This window comes from Haliotis rubra, unplaced genomic scaffold, assembly GCF_003918875.1.
Source record: "Haliotis rubra isolate DU_JTF1 unplaced genomic scaffold, ASM391887v1 Scf420, whole genome shotgun sequence".
Classification (NCBI taxonomy): Eukaryota; Metazoa; Mollusca; class Gastropoda; order Lepetellida; family Haliotidae; genus Haliotis; species Haliotis rubra.
In genome coordinates, this window is record NW_025767103.1 from 934,867 (window position 1) to 951,684 (window position 16,818).

Here is a 16,818-nt window from a genome sequence, read left to right on the forward strand (position 1 = left end):
TTTTGATGTAACTTGGGGAAGCGACCTCTCTGTTCCGCAAGGTAGACAACTCTGTTTTCGCGTGCGCATGACATGTGAGTGTAGCCTGTCTCACATTCCCTGAATTGCATTAATTGCCCATAGGCGATCCAGGGGAGGGGTTCGTACCATAAGATCTACAATACAACCGAATGAAATTATTTTGTGACTATACTAAATAAATGTATAAGTTTATAATACCTTTCCTACTGTTGTTCTTTACACAACATGCTACCGTTTGCTCGGGACCAAATTTTTAACCAGACTGAATGGACATAAAACCAACATTTTACGTCCGCTTCGAAAGATGGTTCTTTTGGTTTCCCCCCTAACGGCAGCCACCCAGACACACTAACAGGGGGTATGTTGCTATGGTTACTCTTCAAGTGACAACATGCTTCTTAACCATGACTATTTCTGCACAGGATTTACACACACGGCCAGTGGGAAACGGTTAAAGAAGGATTCTACCATGGCTACGTGAAATGCTCGAATTTGATTGGTCAAGCTATAAAATCAGACGGTATCAATTTGGATTGAAAATGCGTCTGATTTCACGGCGCTTCACTGCGCACGTATACAACACTGCCGCACTACTTCAGCTTGGCCACCAACATGACTAATATCAACACAACAGACGTGATGGAAATGCTGATGAAACATTTATTAAACCTCGAAAAATACAATTATACGATTTCTCCTCCACAATTATTAGGGGACCTCACTATCATAATTATTACCTTCTATTATAAAAATATTCAAAAACAATTACAATACACAGCCCCAAACATAAACAAACAATATCCAATATATAAATAAAAAACCTTGTAAAAATACATCCCTATCTATTTGTGCGGCAAAACGTTCGTAAACTTTTACCTACCTGGTAAATGGTATATTTGTTTCCGTTTAGAATGGGAAATTCGCAAGATAACGGTCAGGCGAAACACAAAATTCGCCACTCATACTCCATCATGTCCCGTTGCATCGTTCAAAATGTCAAAAACTGAACCATGAAACTTCAGTTCTCTGCCACCTTCCCCGAAGGCTGTCACTGCTATGTTCGTACACTTTGAAAAGCTTGGCCACAATCCAGTCCCAAATGATGAGAACAATGTTCCAAGGAATCCCAAGTTAGTCGCATGTACACAAAGCTGCACTGTCACTCTTCCTCGCATGCCGGGGTGGAGGCACGTACGTGAAATCATGATCGACACCCGCCGGTCATAAAAAATCAACAGTCTTTGATGAGTTACAGGTTATAGGTCGATCAGAAAAGGATCTATTCTTCGATTCTGCAGGGTTCAGGTTCGACAGTCCGTCAAGTATTTTCCACTGTCACGTCGAATTTCAACCTTTCGCAAAATGTAAACACTGGCTCGTCCGCCATTTCAAACTGTTGCGTAACTGTCTACTTCCAAGAAAATAAGTAGGTCAGACGATTCCATTATACTGTGGCCAGGGGGGTACAGTAATACGGCACACAAAACAATAGGCTGGTTTGGTCTTGTAGAGTTATGATTATAAAAACCAAGCTCTTAGGTGTTACATTATTGCATTGAATAAACAGTAGTTTGTTTTCTTTTGACAGAATATTTTTTATGTTGCAATGTTAAAAAAAATACGAACGGAACCTACCACTCCTTTATCAGACGAGTTCAATTCGTCTCTCATCCCATGCCGGATTACGCAGTGTCTTCCGCAGGACGAGGAAGTTCGATGTTAAATCGGTTATGGTAGAATGGAGATAAACATATTGTGTTTGGAAATTAGATGAATGTTAGACCGAATTGATAGTCTCTAAATTAATCATTTGAAACCTCACGCTACGCGTTCGGCTTCAAATAAAATTTAGAGACTATCAATTCGGTCTAACATTCATCTAATTTCCAAACACAGTACGTTTATCTCCTAATTGCCTAATACCACCCATCCATGTTTAGGGAGCCGCTATCCACTCAATATAATTGAATTTATTATTATCTAAAATAAATCAATCACTCTTGTAACCGTTATTAATTGGTTATAAAGTAACTACTCCTGATAAACTTATACAATTTTTCAATTTAGGAATTCATATCTTACAAGAGTTAAGGAGTCGGAATATAATCTGCCGAGCACTAAGAAAGCATACATTTGAAAACTGGATTGGACCAAATATGTACCCATATTATCGACACGCTACTAAGCTGAAAACAGTCAGTCGCTGAAACACGACAAAGAAGCTCCAGAAAGTAACCACGATACCCGTTTGAAACAAATCACCAGCGAAAACGTATTTCCTGTTTGTTTTGTTTTAGCCTCCATCAAACCAGGGATACTCTACAATACCTTATATAGTCTCCCTGATCAAACGTTGGTGTATAATCTTTTTTGGTTTCCTCCGTATTAAGTCCTAAAATTGCGCAGCAAAGAGCATGCACTGTCTGGCTATAAAAGTCCAGATTACTTTCGGAAATCGGCATTTGTTTTAAAGGATTTTCGAGGTCAAATCACTACGCCACGTCTTGACGCTGCGACAAGGCGCATTGGCACTGAAGAAAGTCACGCTGGAGATTACCAATTTTCTGTTGCCTGAATGTTAGTCTGAGCTCGATATCACGGCTTGCAGCTCGTTACAACCAAACAGGTATAACAAATGACCGTCCCCGTACAGGCAGACATCGAGTCACCACTGCAGCCCAAGATCGGCCCATCCGGGTACTACATTTGCGTGATCGTACTGCCACGGGTGAGAGCACAGCAGCCAGGGTGCCTGGATATCCGGTCAAACTGTACGGAACATGTTGAAAGAGATTGGTCTGAGAGCCAGGAGACCCTACGTCGGGACCATGCTACGTGGTCACCATCGCGCTCATCATCTCCGTTATCTAAAATTATCCACTTGGTTGTATAGACATTTCCTTCTTCTAAACTGATGTAAAAATTCATGCACTAAAGTCTATTTGTGAACGAGTTATACATGTTTGAAAATACAACATTTTTGCAACCGATTTCAGGCCTATGCTTTTCTTTTATTTGGATAGTATATATGATCTAAACGATTGACTGAATCCGATAGGATTTTAATCATAAGCATGTCATTGTTTCCATTACTAAGCAATTACCCATGAAGGTCCGGGTTAGAATATTGATCTTCAGTAACCCATGCTTGTCGTAAGAGGCGACTAACGGAATCGGGTGGTCAGGCTCGCTGACTTGGTTGACACATGTCATCGGTTCCCAATTGCACAGATCGATGCTCATGCTGTTGATCACTGGATTGTCTGGTCCAGACTCGATAATTTACAGACCGCCGCCATATACTTTAATATTGCTGAGTGCGGCGTAAAATTAAATTCACTCATTTAATCACTCACTCACTCGCTCACTCACTAAGCAATTCGGGCATGCATCATTTTGACAATTTCATGTGTTTCGAAACTTTTGTTTGGTACTTTTTTATGCAATGTAAAATCTATTCGAGGACAAACAAGGTTAGCTAAATATCCTTGTGAATGTGGCTCTACATGTATGTGTAACATTCAGTGAGTGAGTAAGTGAGTATGGTTTTACACCGCTTTTAGCAATATCCCAGGAATATCACGGCAGGGGACACCAGAAATGGGCTTCATACATTGTACCCATGTGGGAATCGAACCGGTCTTCGGCGTGACGAGCGAACGCTTTAACCACTAGGCTACCCACCGCCTCTGTAACATTAAAACATTGTTTCTCTGTGTGCTATGTGTGCATTGTACGTTTATTCAGTTTCACCATATCTCCAAACGGCCGAGTGCTTGTGGCTAGAATGTGTTCTTCGCGAATGCCGATGTCATCGCCAATTTTCAACTGTCCATTCATTAGAACTGGTCTTCAGCATCGATGCTCACGATGTCAATCACTGGATTGTCTGGTCCAGACTCCATTATTTACAGACCGCCGCCATATACTAGTAGCTGGAATGTTGCTGAGCACAGGGTTGAACAAACAAACAAACAAACAAAACCGTTCGTTTTTACGGCGGGTGTGCCTTATACCCTCAGTGGAATCTGTCACGGCGGATTATTGAGACTGGTTATTCTCAGGCTTTGACGTATTATATTTCATTATGATACAAGCCTTGTAACTGTAAAATTGGATCATACGATTGCTATCTGATTTGAGGAAATCGCCCTTGTGAATCCATGCCTCCCGCGTTTCGCATCATGGTCAAGACTGAAAATACTCTCTTCGCTCAGTGCACTGAACATGAGCCATGGTATTAATAGTATCCTCTGGCTCTGAGATGGGGCCTAGCATCGTTTCTGAATATCAATAAATAATATCATGGCGAGGAAACAGGAACGGGTTTCACACATTGTGGGAATCGAACCCACTGCCTCAGTCTCAATGCACAACACTTCAAACTGGATTTGACATGTGTTTACTTACCAGCCCCCAAATCCAGAGGTATATAACGTGACTATATACTAGTACATCTGAATGATATAAGTAACCAATCACAATCCAGTATTTACTGAAGTCACAATCCAGTATTTACTGAAGTCATGGTATAATAAGAGTTTGCTTCGTTGTTTCGGTCTGCTAAGTAAACACATGTCAAATCGTTGTGCACTTCACACAGGTGTTTGTTAGAATTGTCACGTGATTTAGCGGTTATTAGATGAACCAATCAGAACCCACTTCCGTTGCACTTGTTTTTGGATCAATGGAAGCAGACGTGACAACGGAGCTGGTGCAAGTCAAGTGAGTTGCAACATGCAAGACAGTCATCATTCAGGTTTTACTATATACTCGGTACTATTAACAATTTACGAAACTCAGTAGTGGAAGTACAGAAGGCTTTCAACTAAGAAAGATTCATTGTGATTTCTTTGGCAGTTGTGAATGCGAGGATATTTAACTGAAACTTTTATGCGGCCCTACAATGTAGTATTTGCTTTCAAGATCCTAGTTGTAACATATGGTGTTATAATGAATAAGGCTATAACTATTGTGTTAGTATTTCATATAAGCTGTTCTTTGTATGATAGTGTGACTATGTCTTGACTACAGGCCGCATTGCGGCTCTCATCCTCGATAATCTCCAGGGTATACGTTACAATAACTCGTCACTATATAGTGGAGAACTATACCACTATATAGAGGAGAGTTATCGTAACGTATACCCTGGAGATTATCGATGATGCGTGGCTCTCGGCTATGTTATGTCCATTCTGAAAGCATCCAAAACACAACGAGATTTACTTGCCTGTACATGTGTCTATTGCTATGATTCACACATATGATGACTGCCAATGTTTTAGACCGATTTACATAAGTGCCAAACGCAAAATCTTAACATGAACCGTTCTAAACTGCAGCTACTTTCTTCTACATTAAACCTACCTGTCGTAATGGTATGTCTCTAGATGTTTGTTTCTAAGGTGTGCCCTCCTAAAACAACCAACGTATGTCTCTGTATGGAAAACCTTGAAACCAAACAGTCTAATTTTTAACTGTATTTCTGTTTTAAAGTTTTAACTGCTTCCCATGCAGCCTGTCATTAACTGACAAGCGGATATAAAATAACCCGTCAAACAGCCTTCTTGCGGTAATGGAAATGGTTTTGTGGCTTTGTTTATTTGTGTGTGCTTGACTTTGACAGCTTGCAACGAGAATGTTGTCGACATACTGTGCTCCTCGCATGGAGCGAGGTTCCGGATTATTCAATCATTTGGTACTGGAGCAACTGAACACATTACGATTTCTATTTGTCGATGTGTGGACAAATTAATTAACTCCGGAATCAAGCAAATACCATCAGCAGAAATCACGTCCATATCGATTGAAGACGCTTTCCCAATTCCATAATTCAACGCAATTATTATACGTTTCATGTAACAGGTATGTTTTCACGCTACACGTTGGGGTTATACACAGGAAGTTGTCATCCATAAAGGTGTATGCTTCATTGTTGACTCACCAGCTTCCGGTATGCCGATCAAACCACCGACTGAATTGTTTGTAAAGCACTGACAGAATAACAAAAAAACCCCGCTTGTACAGGCCATGAAATGAATCCAACGCAGTGCTTTAATGATGGCTCAATGCTCAGCAGGAAATACTGACAAGTGATCAGCTGAACGTAGGAAAGGTCCCGGTTTTCACTGACAGTGAAGATCCATGGCCGGGCACAGGGCACTGTGATCCATCAGCTCGAAGTGTTAGCTCAGACCAATAACCTGATCGTGTACATCAATGGGCATGGCTGGTTGGGTGGTTTGTTGTTTAACGCCGCACTCAGCAATATTAAAGCTATATGGCGGCGGTCTGTAAATAATCGAGTATGGACCAGACAATCCAGTGATCAACAGCATGAGCATCGATCGGAATGCAATTGGGATGCGATGACATGTGTCAACCAAGTCAGCGAGCCTGACCACCCGATCCCGTTAGTCGCCTCTTACGACAAGTATGGGTTGCTGAAGATCAATATTCTAACCCGGAACATTAATGATGGAAATAGGCACTCCGACAAAGTAATCCACAAGGTCCCATACCATGGTTCTAAGGATCTTGAACACACTCAGTACAATCGCCTGAGACGACTGAATTTAAGTGTGTCTTTTTCCATTCACAATTATTTCCATTTATACACATATCTGACTTCTAACAAATCTTCTTAAATCTAAGGCTTTTCACACGATTCGACTTGTAAAACAAAACTAGAGGTGGTGGCAATCTTGACCCCTTTTGGCTCAGTGGCTTTCAACTATCTCTCTATCATGTACGGCACTGGTGTTACCCATGGAGATCCGGGTTAGAATAGGTCTTCAGCCACCCACGCCTTTTGCAAGAGGCGACTGACTTGTGTATCATTAAGAAATTGTCCCCTCTATCTGTGTTATATGTGCATACGTTTACTCAGTTTCTCCATATATTCATAACGGTCGAGTGCTTGTGGCTAGAATGGTTTCTATTTTAGCTGTCCATTCATTAGAAATTGGTCTTTAGCAACCTATGCTTGTCTTAAAGGCGACTAACGGGATCGGGTGGTCAGACTCGCTGACTTAGTTGACACATGTCATCGTATCCCCACTGCGTAGATCGATGCTTGTGATGTTGATCACTGGATAATCTGGTCCAGAGTCGATGTTTACAGACCGCTGCCATATTGTTATTATTATTGGTTATTTATATAGCGCACATATCGAGGAAACTAGTGCTTGCTCAAGGCGCTGGTACTTTTCCCCTCGATCATTGGATGTCAATCTCAACGGCACATCTTATTATCAATCACAACTCCCTGGGGATCATACAACTCTTGCAGCCACTAGGCGCACCGAGTTATTGCGGCTTTCCATTCCGTACGAGGTACCCATTCACAGCTGGGTGGACTGGGACACATTGTCACAGTACTTTGTCCAAGTTTACTGCACGTTGCTGTACCCGCAACTAGGTGTTTGCACGTGTTCATGTGGCCACCATCTGGTCATATACCAACGGATTCGTGGGTTCTTTTAAGTGCACAAGGTTGTGTACTGTACACTAGGGTTTGTTACAATACTGAAAGACTCTGCACACAAAGTTGACTCCAAGGTTTTTACACCCGGTCACAGGTGGGCTCGATCCCGGCACCTCATGCTCGCTGGATCACTAGCCTGGCGCCTTAGCCAGCTCGCCCACCAAGTCCCCAAATACCTGGAATATTGCTGAGTGCGGCGTTAAACAACAAGCAAACAAAAACGGAATTAATGTGTACATTAGGACTCAGCTTCCAAGTAGTCTGCAAAATGTTTTAAGGAAGATTCGGAGAATTCAATCTTCTCACCCAAGAGAAATATCTGGAGGCATGGACGTAGTTGATGATGTCGTCGTGATGGGAACATATGTAGGTCCTTGGTTAGAACGTTGATCAGGTTTTTGGTGATGATCTGGTTAGCTGAGGTAGACGATTGTTTTGTTGCTGTATTGCTGGTTGACTGTACCGGGCTAGTCTTGCTCTGTGGTGGATGTAGGCTTTCTAGGTGGATGGTTGTGGTATAGTAATAGTAAACATAGAAACAATCAGGACGACCGGGGTTCGAGCCCGTGCCCACTTTAGCAATTCGCTGACAATGACGTCACGATTGCTTGTGTCGACGCATAATGTTAATGTGCAGTAATCGTAGTGATATTCCTACTCAGCAACGACAATACAACCGACAGCATGGTATTTGGGGAGAAACGTTTACTCTTTGAACAACAAACATGGAGATAAACCGAACGGTACCAACTAACGACAAAACGTGTTTTCGTCACGGCCACGCATTTGACATGGGGCATTAGATCAAGGTTGTCTTAAAGAGCCCTCAGCACATTTATAGCTTAGTAATCACAAAATATATACAACATACAATGATCCATAGTGAAGATTCCACCTCAGCAATTCGCTGACAATGACGTCACGATTACAGTAATCGTAGTGAGAGTCCTACACAGCAACCAGATTCTATGTTAGGCTGACAATACAACCAACAGCATGGCATTTGGGGAGAAACGTTTATTCTTTGCACAACAAACATGGCGACAAAAAAACAAACGTTATAATCAGTACAAACTAACGTAATACCTGTTTTCGCTATGCATTTGACATGCGGAATTAGATCAAGGTTGTGGCTTCAGCATATTTATAGCTTAATAATCACAAAATATACACAATATACAACTATCTATAGTGAAGAGTTTTGGCTCACATTGCAAATGTTCAAAAGCATAAATCTATCTCACTGTTGCCTTTGATTTCCAGATTTATCTACATTAAGTTATTCATTATGCACCAATAAAACAATAAAATACACATATCAGAGATACTCGTCAAACAGCTTCACAATATTAATGGCTGTGGGTAAAGTACATTATCGAGGTGACTACAGCTGTTGCACAATGCTGAATGTGCAACTAAAGTCCAAAGGAGAAGGAAGTGAATTGTTATGTTAAAGCTGACACAAACCTAATGAACAATACACAATTACAATAAACTGAGTTGATATTATTATAAGTTTGGATTTTTCAATTGAAATTACCTAAAGTTAGAAACATTGAATATCTAACACAGAAACTGTACCAGCCATTACGTGGTACACGGAGAATACCTCTCCATTTTCAAAACATCATTTGATTTAATCTTTTAGAACCGATTACGCCTACAAACTCATGCAAGAATGAGAAATGGTAAAATAGACACAAACCAAGTTATTATTCAAGTTCATAAACAAGGTCGGTAGACTTCCCTCATTAACTCGAGAGCTTAACGATTTTCAGAAATTACAACTTTTAAATGATTGTTTCTAGAGACGATATAAACATTTTGACGAGCATTACAACATGTAGCCACACAAATGGAAGCAGAAAGAAGATCGGATGAATTACGTGGTGTTATGAACAAATATAATACATTTATATGTTCATTAAAGGTATTCAAATCCTGCCAAGTTTATGGTACTGACAACTCCAGCATCCTGCTTTCAGTTCGGAAAGCAACTACAAGCATCACAGTGTGACTGACACAAACGTCACGTTAACAAACAGTTGACACGGATAACATTGCTTCTAAAGAAATTCTAACCGATCATCTATTGAAACAACGAACAGCGCGTTGTATAACAGGCTACTTAAGTTTGCAGTTGGTGTTCAATATTTCTGGACTAACATTATTAACTCAAAGGTAAAACGACGTTATGCATCCTTTAGATGTTCATTATATATCCGAGGACTCGCCTTGACATAGCAGAACTACTGCACCGACTCACTTACCATTAAGGACAGGTGCAAACATACTCACATTGTTATTCTTGTAACATTATGCAAACCCACGTTATAATGAATGACGATCTATTCTTGATATTTTATATCTCCTTTGACCTCATCCATCCTGTGTGTATTTTAAACATAGGTTAAAATATCAAATACATATGCAATAAGACATTTGATTAATGTGTGAATCAGTTCAAAACGATGTCGAGTTGTAAGTCGGTTTTCGATCTCGAATAGTACTTACATCGGTGTTGTCTCTCATCCACTTATAGCAAACCACCATAAACCACAAGAACCAAGAGATATTGTCAACGATAGTACGAAAAATACTCCATCCAAAGCTCTCTCATGTGATAAAGACCTACCACACCCCCTGAATCGCCTTCCATGTTTCACCTCAACCAATTCAACACCCTTCGTCTGGTGTTTTGCAGCCGTTTCTTCAGCCTTCTCCTTCCGGTGATGCACGCCGAGGACCACGATGGATGCGAGGATGGTGAGGAAGCCCTGCACCTCCAGTAAAGCCAGGAACAGAGCCAGCAAGGAGACGGAGTCGGAGGTGGGGGGCATGGTTTGTTGAATGAGGTTGAGGAACACAGCGTGAGAGACAAACACAGCCATGAGGAAGCCAAGCTTCTCCCCCGACCTGGCGGGAATGAGGAACACACATGGGTTCAGGAGGGACATAAGCACCATGGGGAAGATGATGTTGATCAAGTAGTAGGTCGGCCTTCTTTCTAATGTTATTATGAACTGTGCTGCATTCACGCCCCCAGACTCCACCGGTACTAGCTGGGAATTCGTGTGTAGGTAATTCCACTCCCCATTCTGAACGGTCAGGTCTTTCACATTTTGTAAATTTACGGCGTCTATCGTAAAATTGATTTTGTATCCGAATGTTGGCATGATGAGGACGAGACAGGTTTGTTTATCAAAAGGGTATCGAAACACGTCTATTTTACACGATGTCCGGAAGGTGCCGGGGAGCTGCCACGACATGAACCCTTGCCATGAAACAAAAACATTTCTGCTGGCGACTGGCTCATGACTATCTATGCTGTTTGATAATATTATACTGGGGGTCCACACATTGTCAGGCTCTACTTCAATGCGGTCATTATCATAGTACTGGGAAATGTTCCAAGCGAGGTCCATATCCTTCCACCGTAGTTCAAAGTAGGCGAGTACGGTCAGTACCTGGCTTGCCGAATCCAGATCAATGATGGCGACCGGCTCAAACGTTACCTGCACATCAACCGTGGAGCTATTGTCAACGAAGGGAGGAATAGTTTTGTTTGTTCGGCCAAACAGGGCATCATGTAGCGACACCAGAGCTGCTCGTTTCTCTGAATGTCCCCAAACAACACAGCACAGTGTGACACAACACAAGACGACGCATCGGGCAGACATGGTAGTCTCGTTCCTCAGGATGACGTACACGTCACTGCAGGTCAGATATGACTTAAAGATACGACACTGTACTTAACACTGTTATTTATTGTAGTCACTGTATACCAGATGTGACTGTCCTATTGCCACCGTACTCCAGATGATATCGTTAAAGTGAGTGAGTCAGTCACTGTACGCCAGATGTGATAACGTTATGGTGTCTGCAGCATTCTTTACTTTGCGATGTGATTCTGATGTTGGATGTCACAGGATCAAATACACACTGAACTTTGCTTGCACATCAGACGACACTGTCTCTTTTGTCGCCGAACGTCAGTCCAAACTACATGTGACCCTTTGTCTGATGTTGCTGCAACGTTTAACACCATCACTGCACAAAGCCGGGTAAGTATGTAATTTTGATGTTTGATGATATTAAATTACAACACACAGCCGTCACTCCTTTGGTTTCACCCAGGGGCTCTAGTACGATGGGTAGGCAGCTTGGCTTGACCAGGTAATTCCACAATTACCTTCATCGGATTCACTTCCAACCTTCATCAGCTCCTGGCACAAATGTCCATCAAGTTTCCTTTTGAAGCAACTTTCTTATCAGAACAACTAGTCCAGAATGACTGACAGTCCCATAAACAGCTAGTATTCATGTAAGAGCTAGTATTTACATCTCCATTATCCCATTGTGGAGCACGTGCTGTTAAGCATTCAAACCGTCATAAAGTTGTCTGTCTTTGTTGGCATATGATGGGTGTTTGTTTGTCAGGGTCCAGGAAATGGATGTGGATAGTAAGCTGGATGGGATTACCTAGTACAGAAGAGCACGGTAACATCCGGCCCTTAGGAAATGTGATCTATTACATGATATGTCCATATTTTACGTTTAATGGACGCGTGGTATACTGCCCTCAGTTAAAATTATTTCCTTTTCGCGTTCGAGAAGTGTGTATATACATCCCCATTAGCCGCTATGCCTCTGGTGTTTGCTGATACTGGAAACACGCCTATGGGGAACGAACCCAGCTTTAACAAACAAAGAGTTAATCCATGCTTATTTACCTTAAACCGGCACATTAGCCCAACTTATTTTCAATATTGCTTTGTTAGTTTTTACGAATAAAAGGTTTGATAAGTCAATGGAAGCATGTGAATAAATGCATCTAGCTGAAGTTAACACATTAACACATTACAACCGGAAAGGAAGACTGACAAAACATGTTATTGGCCAGGGGAAAGATGGGTATGTTCGAGCTGTACTTTTTGGGTAACCGGTGCCCATAACGGTCACCATTTGCCAAACATCCATTCACCTCTTGGTGTATACCGCCTGTAGGTCTCCCAAAGTCGAGACACGTGAGACTGTCCCACTCCTCTTGCGCCAATTGGGTCGCCGGCCTATTACACACAGGTCTCAATATCGTGTCTCAGACTTTTGAAATAGGACAAAGGTCTTGGCACATAGCTGGCCATTGCATTCTATGGATGTGGTGGGTGAGCACTGACGTTTCGTGCACAGTGATCACGGTCGTTGTCGACCTGGAAATGTACACTTTTGTACTTTTGTGTTGTTTTATATGTCATGATTAACATATATTTCAAATTTGAACGAAATCACTCCAGATTGTAGATGTTGGTGTCGTCCGTCACGTACATCGGGAACACACGCTTGCTAGGAACAGGTGGTAGCTTTTCCCACTTCTTGATCTCGAAGTGATACACCTCAAATGCATCTGTGGGAATCTTACCCTGTCGTCCACCTGTAACAGATGCCACCAGCTCTCCATTGCTCGAACCTGTTACAGCTAACACAAGTGCCTAGAGCAGTGTAGGAAAGATGTAGAAAATCTAGCCTGTCCACAGGACTGGCAGGTCAAATTTTTTACCAGTCCTGCCAAAATCTAGCCTGTCCTCCAAATATAAATAAAACACCTTCGGCAGTAAATATTCAAAAAGGTTATAATCATTATATATATGTCATTGGTTTGCTAAAATTGACCCGACATGAGGACGGACTAGATATTTTTTTAACCCGTCCTCCACAAAATTCACCCGTCTCGGACGTTGGGACGGGCTATCTTTCCTACACTGCCTAGAGTCTGAAGCACTCAGTTAGATGTTGCAATGTCATGATACAATGACTTTGGTGTTAAATGATTTGTATCCTGATACAGTAATTTTTCATAAGTTGACATTCTTTTTAATGCAGATGAATCACAACCCTGAATCGTTCCTTTAAAATTTCAGACTTCAAAGATATTTTAGGCAGATTCATCAACCAGAAGGCAATGTAAATGTGTCTATCTAGAGCCAACTGGAAAATATTAGAGCACCTGTTCCAGCTCTTTGTAGAACAGTTTCTTTTAGCAATTTCAATCCCATATTATTCACCTGTTTTTATGCCAGTATAATGTGTACCAGTCATGATAATGTGCAAGATGTATCATGACACAAGTTGTAAATTGATGTATCGTGGCAAGGTCCTAACATCAGTATACTGTATCATTGTATTGTCACATAACTGGTGAACTCAAACATCTCCTTCATTCAAGACATGTTTAGATCATGTTCCTCCATGAAGCCATGACAGATACAGTCCTGCATCATTTCATTAAACTATAATGAAGCCAGAGATACTCCTGACATTTATAATGTATGTGACCATCTGCTGCTCCAGTTGACATGGCTGGCATACTGATGTACACATGGACCTACCTATAACAAACAGGTCGGGTCCGATACAGAAGGTAGCGGAGGCATAACGGGGTGTTGGCATCCCAGGTAAACGGCGCCACTTGAATGGATCTGAGTCAACGTCCAACTAAAGAAGTAGTCATTAGGATTTGTATCTTTTCCCATGCTACCAAGGACAAGAATCTTCCCATCTGACAAAACAAATAACAATGCTGTACAAAACATCTCATAGAATATTGTAAGTGTTACCATGTAATCCAATATTGCCCAAGGCAATATAAACTTCTTATCATACCTTTCTCTCTCTTTATTCACAACAAAGTGACTGAACTTGCACTATTACAGACTTTTCCTCCTGTATTGCCCCAATCAGTGTAAACACTGACTCTGAACTGCACTAAACACTCCACACTGCAGTAAACACTGTATTATCTCAATGCAGTAAACAGAATAGTATCGTTTAATTGTTTGAATGTTAGTTGTTTCAAAACACTGTTATCTTCAATATTCCAGCTATATGATGGCAGTCTGAAAATATACGAGTCTGAACCAGACAATTCAGTGATTGACATCATGATCATAGATCTAAACAATTGGGATATCATGACATACATCAACCAAGTCAGCGAGCCTGACCACCCGATCCTTCGTCGCCTTTTACAACAAGCATGGGTAGCTAAAGAACAATTCAAAACTGGGTCTTTACGGGTGTCAAACTATGTAGTGTAGTGAACATCATACTGTCTCACCGGAGACATCACACTCACTGTAGGAAACATGACAGGACCTACCCATCACTTATACAGACATTCCAAGGAGCGGTTCAATCATGCTTTCTCCCGTCGTCCACTCTTTCTTCTCTATGTCGTACACTTCGACCACATCGAGGGGGTTCTGGGCCTCCGACACGCCTCAAATAACTATGATCTTGTTTTTCACTGCTGCCACACCAGGCGTTGCAAACACCCTCTTCGTGGGCATGGACTTCATCGACTGCCAGCGGAAACTTCCCGAAGACATTTTGTTGCTGTCAAAACTGTTAAAAAAGTCAAGATAAAAAAGAGCATATTTATCAGAAACATTTATAGTGATATTATACAATGCCATCCCCTTTTCAAAACTTTTAAGCCAAAAATTCTACTTGCTCTTGCAAGCTACATGTCTGAAGACAGATATTTGTGTTTTTGATGCAATTGAGCAGAGCTTTGTCTGGTATTTCAGAGCTACTAACATTTACCTTTCTTTATGAGGAAAATGTGATTGCAATAGATATAACCTTGTATTTAGTAACTTCAACTTTCAATCTACAAGATTCACAGAGTTATGTTATGTATCACGTCAAGGTGCTTCACAAATGGTAATACTATAGGAGTACTGAGCAGTGTATGTATTTCCTTATGTTTAGCATGGTTTAGTGATGAAGAATCTGGGGCCTGTGTCTTGGATTCGAACCATGGCCTTCAGATACAAGGTCTGTGGGATGAGCCAAGCCCTGATACATACAAAATATAGTTTGTGAGTCGTGTCAGTCAGTGTTTTGACGATTAGTGAAATCGACCAAAGAGAACAAATAACAATCGCTTTTCAGTTGTGACAGTTGTCAGACTTGGTTGTTTCAAAATCTACAAATGTCTTTAATGCACACACTTGTCTGAAATATGTTGCTTTTGTGGGATTTCAACGGGTAAGCTCTCCCCGTGTAGAATAGACACACACACACACACACACACCTCGCACGCAAGCACACGCGCACACACACACACACACACACATTTATGAAATAGGTCCGACATCATCTCATGAAGTCGAAGACACTGATGTAATGATGATATCCATTGTCAAACGATAACCAGACGCACATTTATTCGTTTAATCATTTCAAGTCTTGTTAAATCAGATGGGCAAGATACATCACACAGTGTCCTTTCAACAACCGGAAGGCTACAAGTAACCAAACCAACCAACCTTTACTTCTGAACAGACGAACTAGCTGACTTGGCCAATTTGACACACTGATCGACTGCCGTCGGAATCTCTGAATCTGATGACTATCACAAGTGGGCTGATCTAATATGTTAATCCACTGCTCGCGAGATGAATATTCTGCTATTATTAGTTGTGGTACTAATTCTACACGTAATATAATTGATGTTTGTGTGGCAAGAGGCAAAGATTGTTAACATGCACACATGCTCACCGTTTCCTGAAGTAATGTTTTGATGTAACTTGGGGAAGCGACCTCTCTGTTCCGCAAGGTAGACAACTCTGTTTTCGCGTGCGCATGGCATGTCAGTGTAGCTTGTCTCACATTCCCTGAATCGCATTAATTGCCCATAGGCGATCCATGGGAGGGACCATAGGATCTACAATACAACCGAATGAAATTATTTTGTGACTATACTAAATATATGTATATGTTTATAATACCTTTCCTACTGTTGTTCTTTACACAACATGCAGCCGTTTGCTCGGGATCAAATGTTTAACCAGACTGAATGGACGTAAACCAACATTTTACGTCCGCTTCGAAAGATGGTTCTTTTGGTTCTCCCCCTACCCGCCGCCGCCGCCACCCAGACACACTAACATGAGGGTAGGTTGCTATGGTTACTCTTCAAGTGACAACATGCTTCTTAACCATGACTATTTCTGCACAGGATTTACACACACGGCCAGTGGGAAACGGTTAAAGAAGGATTGCCTAATACCACCCATCCATGCTTAGGGAGCCGCTATCCACTCAATATAATTGAATTAATTATGATCTAAAATAAATCAATCATTCTTGAAACCGTTAATAATTGGTTAAGTAAGTACTCCTGATAAACTGATACAATTTTTCAATTTAGGAATTCATATCTTACAAGAGTTAAGGAGTCGGAATATTTACTGCCGAGCACTAAGAAAGCATACATTTGAAAACGGGATTGGACCAAATATGTACCC

The 16,818-nt window shown here is 41.4% G+C and overlaps 1 protein-coding gene across 1 annotated transcript; it reads right to left on the minus strand.

The window, feature by feature from the left end:
• Positions 1-8,825: 8,825 nt before the first annotated feature.
• Positions 8,826-11,187, minus strand: LOC124288590 (acetylcholine receptor subunit delta-like). The gene is made up of 2 exons (XM_046725140.1): positions 10,143-11,187; positions 8,826-8,863 (listed from the first exon to the last, which is right to left on the minus strand). Exons 1-2 carry the CDS (start codon positions 11,185-11,187, stop codon positions 8,826-8,828), a joined length of 1,083 nt encoding a protein of 360 aa, XP_046581096.1.
• Between the last annotated feature and the right edge of the window lie 5,631 nt (positions 11,188-16,818).